Source organism: Setaria viridis, chromosome 1, assembly GCF_005286985.2.
Source record: "Setaria viridis chromosome 1, Setaria_viridis_v4.0, whole genome shotgun sequence".
NCBI lineage: Eukaryota > Viridiplantae > Streptophyta > Magnoliopsida > Poales > Poaceae > Setaria > Setaria viridis.
Window position 1 is genome coordinate 24705959 of NC_048263.2, and position 20851 is coordinate 24726809.

General features: G+C 43.5%; 2 protein-coding genes across 5 annotated transcripts; both read right to left on the reverse strand.

The window, feature by feature from the left end:
* Positions 1–1810: 1810 nt before the first annotated feature.
* On the reverse strand, positions 1811–9127 carry LOC117852318 (uncharacterized). 4 transcript variants are annotated; one of them, XM_034734363.2, is made up of 9 exons: positions 8870–9127; positions 6540–6586; positions 5167–6429; positions 4977–5065; positions 4238–4340; positions 3913–4017; positions 2894–3017; positions 2508–2669; positions 1811–2404 (listed from the first exon to the last, which is right to left on the reverse strand). In XM_034734363.2, exons 1-9 carry the CDS (start codon positions 9048–9050, stop codon positions 2241–2243), a joined length of 2238 nt encoding a protein of 745 aa, XP_034590254.1. In that variant the 5' UTR covers positions 9051–9127; the 3' UTR covers positions 1811–2240. The 4 variants fall into 4 exon arrangements, with proteins under 4 accessions (XP_034590254.1, XP_034590244.1, XP_034590263.1 ...); XM_034734353.2 differs by having other exon boundaries at positions 8801–9127; XM_034734372.2 differs by lacking the exon at positions 8870–9127 and adding an exon at positions 8349–8774.
* Positions 9128–9796: 669 nt separating this feature from the next.
* LOC117852340 (trihelix transcription factor ASR3) lies at positions 9797–13515 on the reverse strand. The gene is made up of 3 exons (XM_034734390.2): positions 12628–13515; positions 11988–12029; positions 9797–10375 (listed from the first exon to the last, which is right to left on the reverse strand). Exons 1-3 carry the CDS (start codon positions 13337–13339, stop codon positions 10083–10085), a joined length of 1047 nt encoding a protein of 348 aa, XP_034590281.1. The 5' UTR covers positions 13340–13515; the 3' UTR covers positions 9797–10082.
* Between the last annotated feature and the right edge of the window lie 7336 nt (positions 13516–20851).

Consider the following 20851-nt stretch of genomic DNA (forward strand, 5'->3'; position numbering starts at 1 on the left):
TTGGATTCATAATGGACGAGGTGGTAAATCCAAGAGGAGAATTTTATTACGATGGACGACAATTAGACACTCCGATCAGCAACACCACGACAGGAAGATCGTAGGAAGATACTTTGATTTATTTGTATATATAATACGCGCTAATTATGATCGATTTGTACTAAGCTAGTTGAATGAATTGTGTATAAAGATTGTGTATATATATAGTAATTGTATAATTACAAATCCCATTCGTTTAAATACTAGTTGATTTCGTTCTAAAAAAATATCAACTACAAGGTTAACAAATTAAAAGGGCCACGGTACTACTATACGTATACGTGATGCATGCATGAAAAATTCAGGCGTCACAGCAGTGCCATGCAAGCGCCATTTAATCCCGGTTGGAATCGAGCCGAGACTAAAGGGGACCCCTTTAGTCCCGGTTGGGAAATCCAACCGGGACTAAAGGGACCCCCTTTAGTCCCGGTTGGTATCACCAACCGGGACTAAAGGGGGTCCTTTACTCCCGGTTAAAAGACCCGGGACTAAAGACCCCCCCTTTTGTCCCGGTTGGTTTATCCCGGATGGATATCCGAGAGATATGCACCCTACCAACCGGGACTAAAGGCCAACTCTCTACCAGTGTACTAACAGTCCTGTTAAAAATTTCAGCGCCCTTATGCCATCTAGAAGGCATGCATCTAGAAGGCATGCATCAGGCATTGAGAAGAAATTGTTGCATCGGATCGATATTGATGCCATCATTAGTGTTTCCGCATGTAGGAATGTTAGAAGGAACTTTTAAGATAAAATATGAATAAATTGCTTGATATGAATGTTGTTTTTGACATATTTTAACTTTTTTACTATTACTACTACTATTATACAGGGCCCTCCTTTTAGTTTTGCCCCGAGCCACTAAAATCTCAGAGCCGGGTCTGATCTAGACATAATTATATGTGTATATATATATATATGTATATGCGCATATCAAAAGATGTGTATTTAGAAAAGTTAAAAGGAAGGTGACTATGAGTTGAAGGGGCTGCTTTAACATTCAAGTAGTATTTTTTCTGAGACAACACGTATCATTTTTCTTTAGACAACACCTATCATGATTAGGCCCAATTGGCTCGTTCCATGACGTTAGCTTGGGCCAGGATGAATAGCACAGGACGGATGATCCACGCCGCGCCCATCGTCGAGCGAGCGATGCGACTTGCATTTGCGTAGCGACCGGCAGAAGACGAGTACGTTGTACTAGAATTTTAGTAGAATAATAATATAATTTTTGTTAATCTGCTTTGAAGCACGAAAGGTATCAGTCAGACAATTTTCTCTTTGTTCTCCAGTTACCTATCGACGTACTAAAATCACAAGTCACGTACGTATAAAGGTATTTATTTCTGGTACGTTAGATAATAGTGATATGGTTGTATATTCTTACTTCAGTGCAAGTACAATGATGTTGCAACAGTCGCTGCATTGATACAATAATCTTGAAACAGCTTCACATGGAAAATCTATGATAGAAATATTTGTCTGCATATAACAATAAAATTTGTATAATAACACTAGAGAATTCAGTTTATCAAACCGTTGCCTCGTGAAACACCGACCACTTTCTTTCACATCCCTCTCTCCACATCATCCCCACATCATCAAAAAATCATACTTGTGTGTTCATTATATTAACGAGATAACCATAAGCATCATACAATAGCGATCCATTGGCAGTCTTTCGGGAATCGGGAGCAAACCAGAGTAAGAATATCAGCCCTCGTAGCGCAAGAAAACATTACACACAAACACAAGCTATTCAGGGGCGTTAACAGCAAACAGTGGCGCCATTCATTATTATTTTATCAAGTTACATGGCTCTTTCTCTGAGTGCCTTCAGCTCAGTGGTTACCGATGTTTCAAAGGCGTCGCCTAGGCGACCAGGCAGGCAGACCCAGCTCGCCTTGAGGAATAGATCCGCCTTATCGCCTACACAATAGGGCATACACAGGTTGCCTTAGGTCGCCTTTGAAACACTGGTGGTTACCCTTGGCATGGAGCAAGACTCAGTATGTAGGTACAACGCGAGCACACCCCTTACGGAGGAGGTGGGCAGGCGGCAGAAGAGAGACAAACATGAGGGGGGAAACAAATGCCACTCGGTGTTACAGACGTAGTACAGGTTATGCACTATACATACATTCCTTTGATCTACTATGGAAACAGCCAAACTGTTCGTTTCCAATGTGTCTACTCCTTCAGTATCGACGGCCGCCGCCGGTTGACAAGAGCACTCTAGCTGGTTTCTTGCCTTTCTTCCCAACCCCATTTGGTTTCTGCATCTCCAAGTTGTCAGCCGCTGCAGCAGCTCTACTGGAAGATATGATGCTGGCGAACGATAATGCGGGTGGTGCTGATGGTCCTGCATAAACAGAATATATCGGATATGTCAAAGACTTAATTGGAACTTACGTTATGGTATTCTGAGCAGTGTTCAAGCTCTGAACAGGCACGGTATTGCTTACCTTGGTCTCTCGCGCTTTCATTTTTACCACTTGCATCCCCAGTTTCAACTCTTAGGGGAGGCGAGTCTTGGGCTGATGCAAAACCCAGGCGTGTCACGTCAGAGAAAAGCTTTCTTTCACTGGCTGGAGGACTCGTTGATGGCCCAGCATTGTTACCTAGAGCTTCAGTGTAAAGAGAAGTCAAAATCAGTGCCAACAGGAAACGTATTGGGATGCGTGTTAAAGCAGACAGGGAAATGGGACAACGACCACATGCAACCAGAAAACTGTGATCAAGGATATGAACTACCAGCAGGGAACTTCCATCAAAAGAATTCTGGAGCTAAGGAAGCAGTAATGTAAACATTGCAGGCATAGTGCCGCTGCCATTCCAGTTGCAAAATTACCTTCAAAGTCATCTAGAGAGAACATGACATCGTTGTGACTTTGTGAGAAATTTGTAAACTCAAACCGCATAGCTGATGCCTGCACAGCGGCAGCAACTTCAGCTTTCACTCTTTCACTTTCTTCCTACAAAAACACAAAGGGGGAGTGTGAAAAGGAGCCAAAACAGGCCACATAGACAAGCGACATGGAAAGCAAACCATGAAACCTAATGGCCCTTGTACAGAATGCTGGCGTAACTTTACAGAAATGGCTGGGTTCAAATTAACCAATTAGGTCTGCAATTTGTTGGTTACAAGCAATGTGAATTAAAGTGAGTAGTGAGTTATTATCCCTGACGATTCTGCACGCTCATCCTTGCTAGACATATACTTGGTTTCATGTGTTTCTTTGAAAATAGACAAGCTGCCAAACCAGTTCAAAGGGGCTTCACCAATTCCCAGCTGGGATATACTTCCCATAGGATCCAGTCCTGCAGTTGCCAGGTTACTTTTGGGAAAGAACCAACAAACAGTAAGATAAAAACCAAGCAATACAGGATCAGTACAAGAATTGCATCTGGGCACTATACAACATCATTCTTAAGCAATGAGGAAACCAAGATCCAACGCGAAATTTGCCAACTAACTTTCAATACTTAACGAATTCAGGGCTTAATCTAGTGCTGGCAAATCCAAGAACAGAAGGGCTTGATTGTTACATAGCACAGCTAAATCGAAGTGGCATTCTTTTTTAGCAATCATCAATTTTCTGGATCCAGTTTTCCAAATCCTGGCCGGCTTACTTCTAAACAGTTTCCCCATGCATTTGCTATCCTGGCTTATATTGATGACCCATATTTCAAACCCCAAGAAATTTGAGTTTGGAATTTTGGTAAACAAAATCTGTAATCATCTGCTTTCCACCAGATAACTGCTAACAACCTGGCGGTTTTGACCCCCAGTTTCTACTAACCTAATGCACATGATGGTTCTGAATGGTTCAACAAAATAATGTGCAATGCAGCCAGCAACCTCAGTACCTTCTTGGCAGTTCGTTTTCTTTGTTTCTCACGCTTCTTGATTTCATCCAAGAATGGAGCCAATGAGCTAGGAGATACTATATCACTCAGGTCGATTTCACAGAACTGCATAATGTGTAAAATGTGAGACATGGTCCAAGAGCAGAACTTGATTTTCACAGCAAAATGATTTGGATGTACGCCATCCCAAATTATACATCGTTTTGGCTTTTCTAGGTACATAGCTTTTGCTATGCACCTAGATAACTATGTATCTAGAAAAGCCAAAACAACCTATAATCTGGATCAGAGGGAGTACCTGTTAATTAGAACAGCTAATAATTACCTGGAATGTTGTTGTTAATGAGAAGTGGCTCAAAAACCGGTAGCGCTTCCTTATAGCCTCAGACTGTGTTACAGTTTCTAGCTCCAAAATTTTTCCAGTTATTCTGTGTACAAGTTAGCTAAATCAGTATCATTAACATGATTCAAGCATCAATCAGAAACCACACTAGTATTACAGTGTCCAAGGTATTGGCATTGTTGTAGCATTTCAAACTATGTTCTGATTCAAAGAACTTTTATGGGGCCGCAACAGGAAAATCCTAGTAAAACTAGATTCCACACGTGCATCACAGAAATTGGCCCTAAAAGTTACTTGGCAGCCAAGTACAAGGCTACAGCAAAATTAACTGGAATCAGGGATGGTGGACTCAGATATTTAATAATTGGCTTAAGACGACTAATATCATACATTCAGTTTAATGATTCACATGCCTCTTGTCAGAATCCTAAGTACAAAAAATCTTTGATTGGACCAAAGATCGCGAACAATGAGTTATGCAAGCGTCAAACCCTCCCACTAACAATTTAACTGTCACAGGTAAAATGTAGGAATTACTGTGTTCTTGGACATTTAGGTAAATTGCAGTGCTGTCCCACTAAGTGCATTCTATGTTAAATATGTTGAGGTCCTTACTACTTAATTAGAATGCAAGTTACACTATCATACTAGAGTTGCCCTTGTATGTAAATAAGGGATGCTAGAGCTCAAACTTTCTGGGAATAATCAAAGATCACATTACCTAGGTGGGAGCATATCAGAACCTCCAAAATGGTTTAGAAGACATCTCATGTTTAGTGGATGAAGAATTAGGTGTTGGCCATCCGACACCTGCAACAAGATTTAAAACCATCACGAACTCTGAATATATGTCAAGCTTCAAGCCTTCAACTTGGAAAATCATCAGCGCTAAGAGACCAGAAATCTCAGACCTGGTAAAATGTGTATGAGTCATGTTCATTTGAATCAGTGGTGGTGGTGCATTTCTCATTCATCTTGGATATTGTTCCTTTATCGAAGCTTTTATTTGACTCAGGAGACATGGAGAGTGCTGAAATACCACTGACCATATCTCTATCTGAAACAGGGGAAATCTTATTCCCATTGTTCTGGTGAGAAGTATTCACATCAAAGGAGTTTCTAGACTTGTAACTAGATCCAGGAGAGAAACTATCTTTTAATGGAGGGCTACAACCATAACTTCTGTACTCAGTCCAATATTTCATCCTTTCTTCCAGTTGTTCCAAAGCAGCAGAAACATATGGAAGTTTCTCCAAGTCATCAACAAAGCCCAAGTCAGCCATATGCAACCAATTACTAAGATCTGATTTTGCCTCTCGAACAGATAACTCAACATCAGATGTCAAAATAAATTTTGAGAAAACATTACATGGATCTTCATCTGCTGAAGAACATTCACTGGAGGTGCTTTTAATAGAAGGAGTGAGTGAATTTCTTGACCGGCTCAGAAGTGTAAACGAAGCAACATCACCAGCACGGAAATGCTGAACTTGAGTAATATGTATGGTATACAACTCCTTTGTTGATACCATCATGAAACACAGAGGACACTTCTTCCAACATTCACCTTTATAATCCTCTTTGCCCATTGTTAGGTAACGTAAAATGCATGGAAAGCAGTATATATGTCCACATGATGTGATCTGTGGGCACAACGGGCTCTCCAAGCAAATAGGGCATTGTACCTCAGAAGGGCTATAGTATCTTACACAGATAATATCTTCCCACTGAAGCATCTTATCAGGATCCATTGATTCAATCTGGTAATTCCCAGTATCCAACACAACGAATTTATAGTTTGCTTGTAGGAACAGGTCCTTGTTGTAAGGTTTGATCTTTCTTTGTCTTCTGGGAGGATATGTTCTAGGGCCTCTGGGCTGTGGCCGAGAAATAGGATCATACTGGAAGTTCAGTAGATGATTAGCATTCACGGCCTGACTCTTCCTAGCAGCCATCTGAGTCCCATTACCCTGAAGTCCAGTAGAACCTGAAGCCAAGTGGTCAGTCTGAAGAGATCCCATCATTCCGGTTCTCTCAGGATATGCCCTAACTGAGCTGACATTGTCTGTAGGGAAACCCAAATTCCCCTGTTCAGAAGAGTGGCATTCTGAAATATTGCCGGTCTCTTGAGTACATGTATCATTCTCTTCCCCAGAGATTCTAAATCCAACTACCTGAAAGTTAATGCATTTTATCGATAAGTTAAGAGCAGAAACTGGAGTATTTAAAGCAATATACAAAGAAAAGAAAATGAAAATGGCACTAAGCTCCACAAGCACTTCACCTTTTCGGGAGCATTAATAGATTCTCTGCTAGCTGGAACCACTGAGTCTGCAAAATATGAATTGTGTTATAGAGGTTACTCTGAAAACAGGAGAGCTTAAAATTAGCAAGGAATCAACAATGAGAACATAACAAGTTATGCATACAACTTGTCTGATAAGCAGACAATGAAAATGATGATTTAACATTTTAACAACACCAAGTTGTGAACTTGGAATAACAGAAAGCATAATGACATGTCCAGGAACCACAACAGCATGCATAGAACTTGAAAGAAAATTAACAAGCAAATTGAAGCCAAGTATCTTCATTGTCATAAGAATATTCACTTCCACTATCAGTACTACTCTAGGCGTTGTCCATATGAAACAAACTGTTCAAAATTCAAAACGGTAATGTTGTTACTCTGACGTCCGGCGGAAGTAAAAATATCGGACGCTACGGCTGCCTTTACTTCGAGCGAAGCAATAGCTGCTTCTTCCCTCATTCTTATGCACTCGCTTCTCAGCTTCATGTCCTCCGCCTCCAGTTTCCATTAATAGCACCGCCCGCTCCACCTTCTCCTCGAGCTCCCCTCATCTCAGCAGCCACACATACGGCACGCCGCTGCCGGCACCTCGCCAGTGCGCACCCATTATTCCATCCTCGCCGCACGCGGCCGTGTTGCTGGGCCCTCCTCATGCCTCAGCTACACACTGCCGGATTCGACCAAGCTCGCGCCGACGTTCCCGCTCGTCGAGCTCCACGCTGTCCTCGACGAACAGTCGGGCAATTTCTCATGCTGGAGCCCTGCAAGGCAAGTGTCGACGATGCGGGAGGTGGAACCTGACAAGTAGCAGCATGGCCCGCTGAGCAGCTTCAGAGTTGAGATGGGTGCTGCGCAACAAGACATAACCGAAGGAACAAGACGGTGGCAGCAGCCTCATCTGGTCCGTGGAGACATAATGTTGCAATCAATACGTTTTTTGTGTTGCGCTACATCATTTTTCATGCCGCGATAGGTGATTTTCGATGTTGCAGAAAAACTAATCAAGATGTGGTTATAGCTGTTTTCTGATGTTGCAACAAGGGATGCTTTTGTTCTATTAGTATTTTCTCGATGGTGCACAAGGTGTTCTAAGAAGTTTCAAATGTATGCATCTTGCAACATTGTTGGCTTTTGATGTTTCATCTATTGATTCTTTATGTTGCGGTGTTTTGTTTGTAGTGTTTCATTTATATGTGTTTAAACTCAACCAGTCCTGCATGATTTGCATGAAAATGTTGCATGAAACAAGCACTAATGTTGCGGTGGGAATTTTCCTCTCGAAATATATAGATCTATTTTGTTTATCTGTCTCGATGTTGCAAAAATAGATTTTCGATGTTGCAAGTGTTTTGTTTTGGTGTTGCAACAGAGCGTCCGATGGAAACTTCCCATCGGACGTCTGGGCACTAACAGCGCCGAATTCAAAATGCTAACACTAAAGCTTCAGTTGTATATTCTTTCGCTAGCACTAAATCAACAGTAGGGTTAAACCGTATGAATTATAAGCATTTCTGGTCAAATCATAAAGCATACAATATGAATTTCTAACTTGAATGAATCAGGTAAACATGAATTTGGCCAATGATGTGCTGATCTGCAAAATATGGTCGGACTTAGATATCTACATGATCTGTACATTAGGTAGACAATCTTATTGTTACTTGTTAGTGCAATGTATTGAATCACTGTCATACATAGAGTAAGGTTCAACGATCTTGAGCATATTCATGAACATCAAATATCATGGAGAAACAATGGTTAAGTTTCCATCATAAATCATACCTGCTAGTATATTTTCTGCTGGATAAGAACGAGTTCCAATGAAGAATACTAACACCTGGGTGCCTGAATCTACCCTATCCTTCAACACAATAAACAGCAACCCAGCAATGTTTTGCATCCAAATTCCATCAAAGCATCAAGCAACTCTGTTACTGTCAAGTTTGGCCAAGCTAAGCCCAAGAACATTTAAGCACTAAAAGTTCAGCTCCAGGCTATCAAACCATTCTCAGATCAGCACAAAACCTAGAATTCATGGTCATTCACATGAACTAAGCCACTGGGAATCTCAATCCCTAATACAAAGTAAACTTGCTAGGGAGCAAAAATTCCCCCCAAGCTTCAGCTTAGACAACGCATGGGCGGCACCAGTCAATCAACGGCACGTCATCAAACGAAACCCCCAGTAGCTGGTAGCTCCCAAACTAACCAACAGAACCTAGATCCAACCTCACCGGGCAATCCATCTACGGGCGCAGGGGAACGAGAAGGCGAGGTGAGCTGCGCCGGAAGGAAAAACTCACTGGAGCTCGCGCCACTGCCTCCGGGACCGGGCGCCCCCGCGGCGACGGGCGGCGAGACGGTTGCCGGAGGGGAGCGGCGGCCGTGGCGGCGTCGTTCGCTGCCATGCTGCGGGGTAGGGGTAGGATTGGGCGCGCGCGGGTAATAGGATCCTCCGGTGCGTTCGCGTGGGGAGATGGACATGAACCCGCGCGGGAGCTCGTGGGGTAGGTGAGCGGCGGCTCGGTCGGTCGGCGGCGACGGGGAGGGCGGTGGCGCGGACGGGGACACGGTGGCGTGGGATTAATACGGCCAAAGCGTGGTAGGCTCACCGTGGGGGTTGGGCGCGTGGCAGGCAAGGCCGCGCTCACGTGGACCGAGACACGTGGGGGGATACCAGGGGCGGTTAGGACAGTGGGCCCATATGTCCGTGAGGTGGCGTTGAATAATTCTGTAGACTGGGTCCATGCATTTGGGGGTAGATGTGAGGATATATTGTAAATGCTAATATATTTTTTGTAAAACTCCGTTAAAACTAGAGAGGTTTGGCTTATAACAAGACTTTACATTTTTAATATATTGTCTTATGTTTTTATTTAACAACCTCAACAATTTGCATATACTGTCGCAGCAGTTCAGATGTATTACCTGAGCAAATCAGATGTAGGAATTCCTTTACAAGATGTCAGATGTAGGAATTCCTCTACAAGATGAGAAAATAGGATACAGAATTCGCTCTAGAACTAGAAGATGAGCTCCTGAAGCTGAAAATTTTGCCCAGATGAACTATATGACTTGGTAAGCAACAGGATTAGCATCTCTCGTGAGTCTTGACCACCAGTGCTGACAAGGTCGCTAGCTTCACGATACTACTTGCAAACTATGGGCAGAACTCATACACAACTAGAATTTGTTCTGGAGAACACATCAGATGCACACATGCACAGCCATCACCAAAGCTCCACTATACACAATTGCATTGCTGAGAATAATTACTTCCAAGAATTCACCGCTGATACACAACTGAATTCTGCTAGTCCAGATCATTCGAATGCTATAAACCTCATCTCCCTATATAACACAGCCCCCAATACAGGTTTCTGACATAATTTTCAGAACCGGCCCAAAAAGAATCGAATGCCAATAGCCTATACCAATCTGTACATTCACTTACAAATGTCATCCTTTTTTTTGGTAATTATTTCTGTCCAAATATACACCTAGGTGATTGACTGACTATAGCTTATCGGCGATCCTGCCAAGGGCATCGGCGAGCCTGCCGAGCACAAGAACTAGGCTGTTAGCTTGGTCTTTCCTCTGCTCCCTGTCGAGCTCACAATTCTGGTTCTGCACCTCCAGCTGTGCCGCCACCATCCGGCTGTTGCGGTCTAGGATCTGGATCAGCTTACTCTGCAGGTCTGTTGCACCTTCTCCAGCTTCTTCGTCAGTCCGCGGCCTCTTCTGCCCACCCTGCTGAGCCGGTGCATCCCTCTCAGTGCTTTGCTCAGGCTGTTTGTCTTTCGATGTGCCTGCTTGAGAGAAGCCATTATATCTCTTGATGTCTTTTAGCTTTTCTAACTCATGCTTAGTTGCTTACAGATAATAAATACAATGAGCATGTCTGGTTAAAAATTTAAGAAGTTTACATCCCAGTTAGTATCTTTAAACTAAAGTACAGTGTCCGAAAGTGAAATCAATATAGTTTCTCAGTCATACATGTTCAGTTGCCATTTGACATTTCAGAGGTGCGCTCAACAGGCAAGAAAAAGCATATGAGAATAAAAAATTATATAATAATTCACCATTAGCTAATATGACACCTAGGAATGTAACATTGACAATTTCCATTCACATCATTTCAAAATTTGTAAACAGTGACAGGCCAACACAATCATCCCAGTTTGTCAAAAAAGAAGAAAAAAAAGATCCAGAAAAGCAAATCTACACATGTGTCTGCCACACCATTTCTGATCTGTGCACTTCCACGATTATATACATAGATGTATGCTATGTTAAAAATTAAAATATGTAACCTGCAAAAATTATTGAGTAAAAATATGTTTATATGTGCACTATTATAACAAACAGGCTCAATCTGCTTTACTTTTAGAGAGTACACATACCACGTTTGTTTATATTTTTACCATCATTGCACGTACATAAACTTTCTGAGAATATTTTGAAATGTAAAATGTGTGTGCCTATGACTTTCAGTTCTTTCCTATTTACATCTCGGCGCTTAGTGCTCACTCTTTTCTAACTTCATTGTGCAAGCTTTTTACCCATTTTAAGGAAGTGCTCCATAGGTTCTCTGTCAGTAGCTTGCCACTAACAGCAAACTTTCTCCACATGAGCCAAAAATGAAAGAATCTAGTTGAAGTGTCAAAGTAAGTACGTACACATAAAGGTGAGCATTAAGTGTTGATGCAATAAAGTAACTAGAACCCGCCTAATGAAAATATCAAGATCAAAATATAACAATGTTAGACTCTTCAACAGTCTATGACAAAACTTAAAGCCAATGATCTGACATAAACTATACCAAAATTGAGCTATTTCTTCATACTAATCAATTACCAAAAAACTAAAACTGATCATTTTGAATATTCGAATTTGGAAATGTAGACATCAAAGAGAAAGGAACTGATAACCGTGTTCCAGAAATGCCAATACAGAAAAGTTTGATAGACATGGTTACCACCAAAGCCTGCCATTTGCGGTTGCTTCCACTTTTGTATAAGCTGTCACTCTAGCAAGGCCAGTTTCGTATACGCTGGCACTCTAGCACTTTCGTATAGTTTGGTTTCAGCAAACCCACGGCCATATAGCAAAGTGAGTTCATAATGTCTGTAACAATGGTTCGATGATGATAAATTCGAAACTTAAAGTGCAAAGTGATTTTCAGTAATGGAAAAGTGTGCATCTGCTGCATGCAGTAGTTATAGTAATTGCTAAATCACAACATTCAGCACTAATGTAATACTCGACTATTCTTAATATGCACACACTAGGGACTAGGCTCATGAACCCAATGGAACAGTAGAGTTTCTTCAGAAATGCTAAAAATCTGGAATTGAAAGTGAAAAATAAGGGAATATAAAGGAAACTCGAGAACACTAAACGAAGTAAAAGTCCAAGTACCTTGCTCAGCGCTCTGTTGTTGCCTTGATGCATCCGGCTTCTCTGAAACGGAGGACAAAAGAAATTAATCAAGACAAATCAATGGACCCACTAATGAAATCGACAAGACAAGTCACAAGTATGCCTAACGAACACAATCAGAATTAAGAGATGAACCAGAGAAAATTGCCAAGCTGCAATCGCAATTTCACCGTACCAAAATGATTATCAAACTGAAACATCCAAAGCAGCGCAGCTGCTGAATTATTCCAGCACCAAGAACTGAAATTTTGCACCACGTCGAAGCACCAAAACAAAGAACACAGATAAATTTCATAACCATACAATTAGTACAAAATAGTCCGTCCAAATCAAGAGCACGAAGCTCTTGCGTTTACAAGTTAGGATCAGTAAACATCAACACTTCAACTTTAGCAAGGACATGAACCAGAAAGCCTCACACCTTTTACCTCCAACAAACAGCGGCAAAACAAATTCGCAATTAAAAAGTTCTGCTTTGAAGCACCAGGAAGCATCATGAACTCGAATTCATCAAGGAGTCAAACGCTGCAAGCATCGGGAGGCAGTAAATCGGCGAAGAACGCAACTTTATCAAGGAAAAGAACGCAATTTTAGCACTAAGAGTCAACGAGCAGCTCACCGGACACCGGTACAGCGATCACCGGCGGTGGCGGAGGAGGAGGAGCGGCCGCCGGTGCCTCCTCTTCTTCATCCTCCTCGTCCTCCGAGAACAGCGCCTCCTCCGTGGCTGGGCGGCCACTGTCAAACACGGCCTCCGTCGGCCCCGCCTCTTTCTCCTCCTCGACGCGCGCCACCGCCACCGCCTCCTCCTCCTCCGCGGCATTCCCGGCGGACCGGCCGGCGAGGATCGCCCGCCCCCGTCCCTCGAGTATGTCGTACACCTCGCGGTCGAAGAACCCCGGGAGCCGGCGCTCCCTGCGCGCGTCGTTGCGCATGGCCCAGAACGACGGCTCGCGCGAGGCCGCCGCGGCGCGCTCCCACTCCTTGATCTTCTTGTAGTCGCCGGCGAGGTTGCTCCAGCGCTTCCGGCACTGCACGGGGCCCCGCTCCACTCCGTGCCGCCGGCAGTACTCGGCCACCGCGGCCCACTTGGGCTCCAGCGCCGCCGCCGCGGCCTCCCCGCTGGACGCCGAAGCCGCGGCAGCAGCCGCTGCCGCCGCCACGCGGCCCCTCCCGCCGCGCCCGCCGCGGCCCTCCACCATGCGCTTGCCCTCGATGAGCACCAGTATCTCCTGCCGCGTCCACCGCGGCAGCCTCGGCGCGCGCCCCGACGGGGTGACCGTGGCCGCCGCCGGCGCCGCGGCGCCGGCGGGGTCGCCGGCGTTGGACATGGCCGGGGCTGGGGAGGAGGGGCCTTTTGTGGCGGAAGTTGACGTGACGGCGTGAGGCGGGTGGTGTAACGGAGGGTTAACGACGGCAGGAGAGAGAAGGGAGGAGAGGGAGGGAAGGGACGCGTGGGGTGGGGAAGAGAAAGCAAGGAGCGCGAGGGGAGAGAGAAAGGTGTAGGAGGGAGGGGGAGAGGGTTGTGTCTTACTTAAGCAAGGGATTAGGGAGAAAATGGAGTTTAATTAGGCACTCACTCATGTGAGCTGTGACATACCCAATTCCAAATAATCCCTGGTCTTTTCCCGCGTCACATCCTTTCTAGCAATTTCACAAAACCAGAAACACCAACAATTTCAACAATTCTTTTCAAAGAACAATTTCAACAAATTTAGTTATTATAGGTTTTTTAGAACTAGTTATTTTAGAATAGGGTAAACCATAGTTGTTCTCCTCTACCTAAATGCACATACAGCATTTATCTTATTCATATTATAGTGATAATGTTATGACGGTCGAAAATCCCCAAAAATAAGTCCCACATGATATATTGATATGTGAATGTTCTTAAAGGCTTGAAACATGTTGTTCGCCACGAGGTACGAGTGGCATGCTGTCAAACTAGACATTGGTAAACATGCATGATGACGGGATTGAATCGAAAAGGGCTAAATAAAAATCAAATCCTACATGATGTCAGAGCTTCAAGCAGAGATTTAATCATGTGCTATCAACAAATTGCTTTATAATTTTAGTCTACTTAAGCCCCTGCCTATTTTTCTCATATATACACATAACTTTTTTTTGTATGGGAGCTCAATGGGAGAGAGAAGAAAAAGGAAATGGAGCAGGAGGCAGCAGGCTAGACGAGAGGGGGTTAGTTGGGGCAGAAGATAGGGAATCGGTGCCCAATACCAAGTGCCCATGCATGATGCATCCTCCTATGTCCACCATGATGTAACAGGCAAAAGGTGCTTCAATTCAAGGGGTTCTCGTTCCTGGCTGAGGGAGAGATAGAGAAAAACAATTGGATAGAAAGAAGAAACCAATGGTGGGGTGGCCTTGCAATTGCAAGGAGTGGTGGTGCCTTAAGCGAGGTGGATTAATTTATTGTGCGATTAGGACCTGTGATTAGAGCACGACAATAGGCGGCCTCCCAACGGTCTCCATCGCCGTGATGCGATAATTTCTCTTTTTTTTCCGAATGGTTTTTGGACGATCCTTTTACAGCAGGCACCTGAAAAGAATTGACAGGACTATTTGTATCTGCGTTTTGGGATGATTTATGGCGACACGTGTCAATCCCTGGAGGGGTGGTTTAGGGGAAGATGCTTGGTTATGTGTCGCTAAACAGAGGGGTTAGCCTCACTACTCCATCCTGCTGGAACAGTGTTGGAGCTAGTAGGCAAGCTTGCTCTCAGTGTGGTCACATAAATGGATGGCAATTTAAAGATGCTTTCATGGGGATACGATGCTAGATTTTTATACTAAGTGTACTTTTGAGAATAAAAATGAGTGACAAAGGTTTTACAGTTAATTTTGAAAAAAAAAAGATTTTGCCTATGTATGTAGACTTGCTGCCTTTCTATATGCCAATTATTTAGAGCAAAAATAGCAAACAAGATACGCTTCGTGATGCAAACTTAGGGTACATTTGTACTGCTACACAGAGACAATCGGAGACATGTAGCTGGAAAGCCTAGTGAAATTGGGCAAATAGATTCATCATGAACTGTCCTTTCCTCTGGCCTATGATCATTTTCAGCTAGCCTCATCAGTTAATAGCAAATGGACCATTGCATACAGCTTGCACAACTATTTTTTTTCGCAACGAAAAAGAAAAAATAGCAGGCCTATTGTGGTGCGTGTGGTGACACACAATCGACGGTATTGCCGAAATTATTGTATTGGGCGACTTGGTGTACTCCATCTCATGCTAAGATACCCTGCTAGAGGAAGGTTGGGCCTCACCTATGAAAATTTATATAATTAGGGCCAGTATTGGTTTAGCTGTCCCTGGCCTGCCCCTTTAAAATTTTGGGGAGGTCCATTTCAATCTTATATGGGGCCGAATTGACCTCACCTACTGCCAAGTTCCTTTCAACATGGCTGTAAACAACTACACCATTTGTATTCTGCTGGTGCCCCTACGTCCAGAAAAGATTTGTAGTTTGGTTGGCACCAACATCATATGCTTGCAGCATATAGACCACATTTAGCAGCACAGAGACAGTTTGTTTTGGGAAGTATTACATATCAATTCAAATTACATAATAATCGGACTATTATTTACCATTGCACTACTAAAAAAACTCGGCATTCATCCCGAGACTTAGTACTGGTTGGTTTTTAACCCGATCATATTAGTACCGGGTCTAAAGGCTAGTTCCCTAGGAGCCCGTTAGTACCATTTGGAGGCTCTAATGGGTGACCTCGTTTGGAGCCCCCAACCGCTACTAACTTCCCTCCTATAAATCAGACGCCCGAGCTGGTTTGGGCTTCATCCATTCATGGCAAAATAGGGGAGGTGCTGCCGGATTTTCGACCATTTTGTAGGGATTTCACTCATTCAAGTATTCTAAAGGTTAGAAGCTTCATCGTTCCTTGATACATGGTTAGTATACTAAGTTTTATGCTTTAGAGCTAGGGTAATTTGTGATTTTTAAAATAAGGTACAATGGAGAAATTTTTCATTTATATGCATGTGTTATTTAGAGCTCATATTTATGATTTTTAGAATCAATTTTTTGGATGCTATGTTTTGTATTAGTCAAAGAAATTAATATGAGATTAGAGAAATAATTTCATAGTTTAGTCCTTTACAAATATTAGCTAAATAAATTATGGGGAAAAATATAATGTGTTTATATTTTAGTCATTTGCAAATATGAGCGAGTTAAATTGCGGTACATAGAGATAATAAGATGAAATAGAGGTATATAATTAGTCATTTTTAGAATAAGCTACAATGGAGAAATTTTTCATTTATATGTTATGTTGGAGCTAAATAAATTGTGGGGAAAAATATAATTTGTTCATAGTCTAGTTATTTGCAAATATGATCTAAATAAATTATGGTACATAGAGATGGCTACTGCTGCTGGAGGTAGTTGCGATGGTAGGAGCAATCGTTGTTCCTCTCGTGGCAAGGGGAAAACCATAGTGGCCCTCCTGATAAGCCAAAGAAAATGAGTACGTGGGAAAGAGCAATGTTTCGTTATTTGGAAAGATGCCATGAAGATGCTGTTGCGGCAGGTCAGGAATCTCCATTTGGTGGTCGTTATGCTCCACTACTAGTCCCAGGGGTTTCAGGTCCACTGAGTACTACCGTCGTAGGAGGCACAAATAAACCACAGGATGAAGCTAGGTCAGCGAAACCTTCGTTTTCGCCGTCCAAGGATGTTTACAGTCCTCCTAGATAGTACTTAGTGGATGGTTTGTTGTAGTGTATCATGTTGTTGGAGTCTGGAATTTAAATTTATGTATTTCTATCTAAACTTTCAGCAACATTTGAGTTTGTCATAGTGTATCATGTTATTTGGATATGAAATTTAAATTTGTATATTTTTATCTAAACATTTGAGTTTTGTTTTGGCACGCTATGCCCCCTTAGTACCGGGTGTTAGCTGGACCCGGTACTAAAGGGTATGCCTTTAGTATTAGTGCAAGCTATCACCCCGTACCAAAGTCCTTTAATACCAAGTGCTCTCTAGCACTGGTACTAGGGGGCATATAAGCCCATCGTCTTCCTCACCCCCAACACTTAGCCGTTCGCGTCATCAGCCCCCATACGTCGCCGCCGCCATGCTCTCCGATCCTCGGCACGACGATGCCGGCGGCCGCGCTCCTCCTCCTCTCCCCGCCAGCCGCGTCCTCCCCGACGGCCGCAACGACGCCGCCCCTCCGTGTGCCAGCCCTCCTCCCCGACGATGTACGCAGCTGCGCCCCTCCGGCAGCCCTCCTCCGATCCCTGCGATGCCATCCCTCCGCCAGCCCTCCTCCCTACTCCGCCGGCGCGTCCCGCCCCCACTCCACCGGCGCTCCTCTCTCCCCAGTGGTCGCGACGGCGCCGCCCCTCCGGCGGCCCTCCTTGGCCTGACGACGCTCGCCCCTTCGCCGGCCCTCCTTGGCCCGACAACGCCCGCCCCTCCGCCAGCCCTCCCCTCCCCGACGACGACGCCCCTCCGTTGGCCCTCCTCCATGTGACGCCGCCGCGTCCCGACCTGCTCCGGCGCGCTCCTCCTCCCTCGACCCGACACCGTACACGTCCCTGGCACCACCGTCTCTACCGCGCCGCCCCATCTGCCCCCGGCGCCATCTCTGTCGCGCCGCCGCCGACCCCGGCAGCCCCAAACCGTCGACGACCGTATCGCGCCCCGTCAGCACTCCTCCCCAACGGCCACCCGAGACAGCATCTGCGGCTGCAGGCTCGTCATCTTGTCTACTGACGTAAGCCCGCGACCATGCTAACGTCATTTTATTTCTTTTTAATTCTAGTTATTTAGGAATAAGTTAAAATAGCTAGAAATTATATAAAAATTATTAAAATAGCTAGAAAATATAGAAAACATGTTAAAATTATTATTATGGAAATGGTGAATATAGAAATTGTGTTATGAAAATTAGAAAATCTATGAACAGTGCTATACATTGTAAACTACCTACTACTTAGAATAATTCTTTTATTATGCCACAAATTGAGCTATAGTATAGTTCAATAGATTATAGAAATGTGCATAAAATTGTTGAATTAGCTAGAAATTATAGAAAAATTGTTGGAAAAGCCTATTAATTGTAATTTGATCTATGTACAACATTGATTAGTCATTTATTATAACAAATTGTATAAGTATTAGTCATTCTTTTTATTGTCATTTATTGTAACAAATAGTATAAGTATTAGTCATTTTTTTAGTCATTTATTTTTACAAAATATATAAGTTTTAGTCATTCTTCTTTGTAACAAATTGTATAAGTGTTTAACTCTTTTCTTGTTGTCATTTACTAGCAATTCATAGTAAATATTATTATAGTCATTTATTGTAACAAATTATATAAGTGTTTCATTCTTTTTTTAGTCATTTATTGTTTAAAAACCGAATGAGTTATAGTCATTCTTAGAATAATTCTTTTTGTATTATATTAGTTACAACAGCACGATCAGAGAACGAGCAGGCTCGATTGGATGAGGAATACCTAATGGACTTGATTGCTCAAGGTCGCACGAACGATCCGCCAAACGAAGAGGTCGATCACGCTAGACTAACATCTACCTCAACATGTCTGGTGATGGCAATTAGGAGCAACCAATTGCCGAGGGAGGCAATGATGGGCAATAAGGCGAGGTATAGCAATTATTATATGTAAACATGATTTGAATTCTCTACTTATCAAGATTATTGGGAATTAGTAGTTCTTTCATTTTTCAGCTATCTGGATCGAGCAGGCCTAAACGGAAACGAGGCCCGAAGAAGAAGTTAGAGGGCCGTATCATCATCACAGAACTTAATGAAGAGGGTGAACCAACTGCTCTAGACAATGCTAAGACCAAATTGGTGAATCAAATTAGGTTTCTTGTTAGGGATAACATCCCAATAAGCTTTCAGAATTGGAAAAGCTCTGAAATCAATGAGAGCGTGGACCCCACAAGCACGGTTTCCATAAGCACGGTTCCCGAGCGAGAGAAGAAAATGATATGGGAGCAGATAAAAGAAAACTTCACGTTCGAAGGTGTAGATAAAGAAAAAGTGAAAGATTGGGGCTTTTGAAATGGTGCAATTGCTTTTCAGATGTACAAGAAGAACCGAACAAACACTACATAAAGAAGAGTCTTACACCAGATTTCACGAAGCACCTGAAATTAAGAGATCACTGGGATTCATTTGTGCAGTTCAAGCAGTCGCAAAAGATCACTAAGGCAACTAAAACCAACACTGACAATGCTCGTCAGAAGAAATACTTTCATCATCTTAAGCCAGGAGGTTACAAGAAGGGGATCATCAAATGGCAGAGGATGGAAGATGACATAATTGCTAAGGGAATAGTACCGACGACTCTCGAATAGCCAGAACGAGCAAAGTATTGGTATTATGGTCATGGCGGCACGCACAATCCCGAAGATGGATCATTTGTGTTCGGCCTAGAATTAAGAGAAGCGGCTATAAGGCTTGTTGAGTTAATAAGGCTACAGCAGGATTGAGAAAAGGATGAGCTGACTATGACACTAGGTAATCCAGAACACCCTGGATGTTGCTGCATTGATTCCTACAGAAGTTACCAAATAAGTAAGGCCGAACACGCACGACACTTGCGAGAGTTGTAAGAACATATAGCCTTGACAGAGGCAAGAATGGAGGAAGCAATCGACCGACATGTGGCTCTAGCTCTTAGCAAACAAGCCAGTGAACAAGCAGTTGCATCATCAGGGGCTAATAGTATGGTTGAGGATCTTCTGACATGGTTGAGGATCTTCTGACATGGTTGAGGAAAACTAACACCACCCCTTGGATGACATCACTAGGAGAGCCCCTTGTGAGCTTGTTACTCCCGTGAAAAACAAGCTCATCGTGGTGGCTTATAGTATGGTTGAACAACCGACACAAGACCAAACAATTTATGACTTGAAGATTCTAGCTCGCAGTTATGCTAAAGTTGTGGTGGACCGAGTAGTCAACGGTTGGGATGACCTCGAACTGGAGGTACCTGAAGGTGACAGGGAAAAGAATATAGGACAAGCCATCCACTATTGCATTCTATAGCCTAAGCGCTACATAAGGATTCCGCAACCAAATCCCCCAACCTTGGGATCATCTCCTCAGGGCTCAAGGGAAAGATCACCTACGCCATCTCCCATGGCACCCTCTCCACTAGCTAACAGGGATCCTAGCATGAGTCCACTAGTTGACAGGGATCCTAGCATGATTCCACGTTCTCCACCAACTGATAGGGATTCTAGCATGAGTCCACCTCCCCTGTTATGAGCAAGGCTACACGACGAAAGATGCCTTCAGTTCCGCCTACTGCGCCTACAAAGAAAAAGCAGAAGAAGCCAAAGGAGAAGCAACCAGAGCTCAAGAAACCTTATGATATGACTGATGTGGAACTCAACACAGTAGTGGATGCTCAGGTTAAAACACACTTCGCACCAAAGCCTCCCGTGAAGAAAGATCCACCACTTGATAAGGTGAAATTTCAGGCTTTCATTAGATGCATGGAGTTGGAGAAAAAGAAAAAGCTAGAGAAACCACTGCTATCTGACTACAACCACACTATAATAAAGGCTTTTCAGAAGAAGAAGAAAAGTGGGTCAAGTATTCCACAGCTCAAAACCCAATCCAACCAGGTGCTTTCGGAGTTTGATAAGAACCTGCTTCTATTCGCCAAAGATACAAACGTCACCATAGCTCAACTTCGAGGGGAGGATCACATCCCAATGCACCCTGGGGCTGGTAAATGGAAATTTGAGTTAGAGAAAGAGTTTGTCTGGCCGCAGTTGGTAGACTGTCTTCCAACGAAGATGT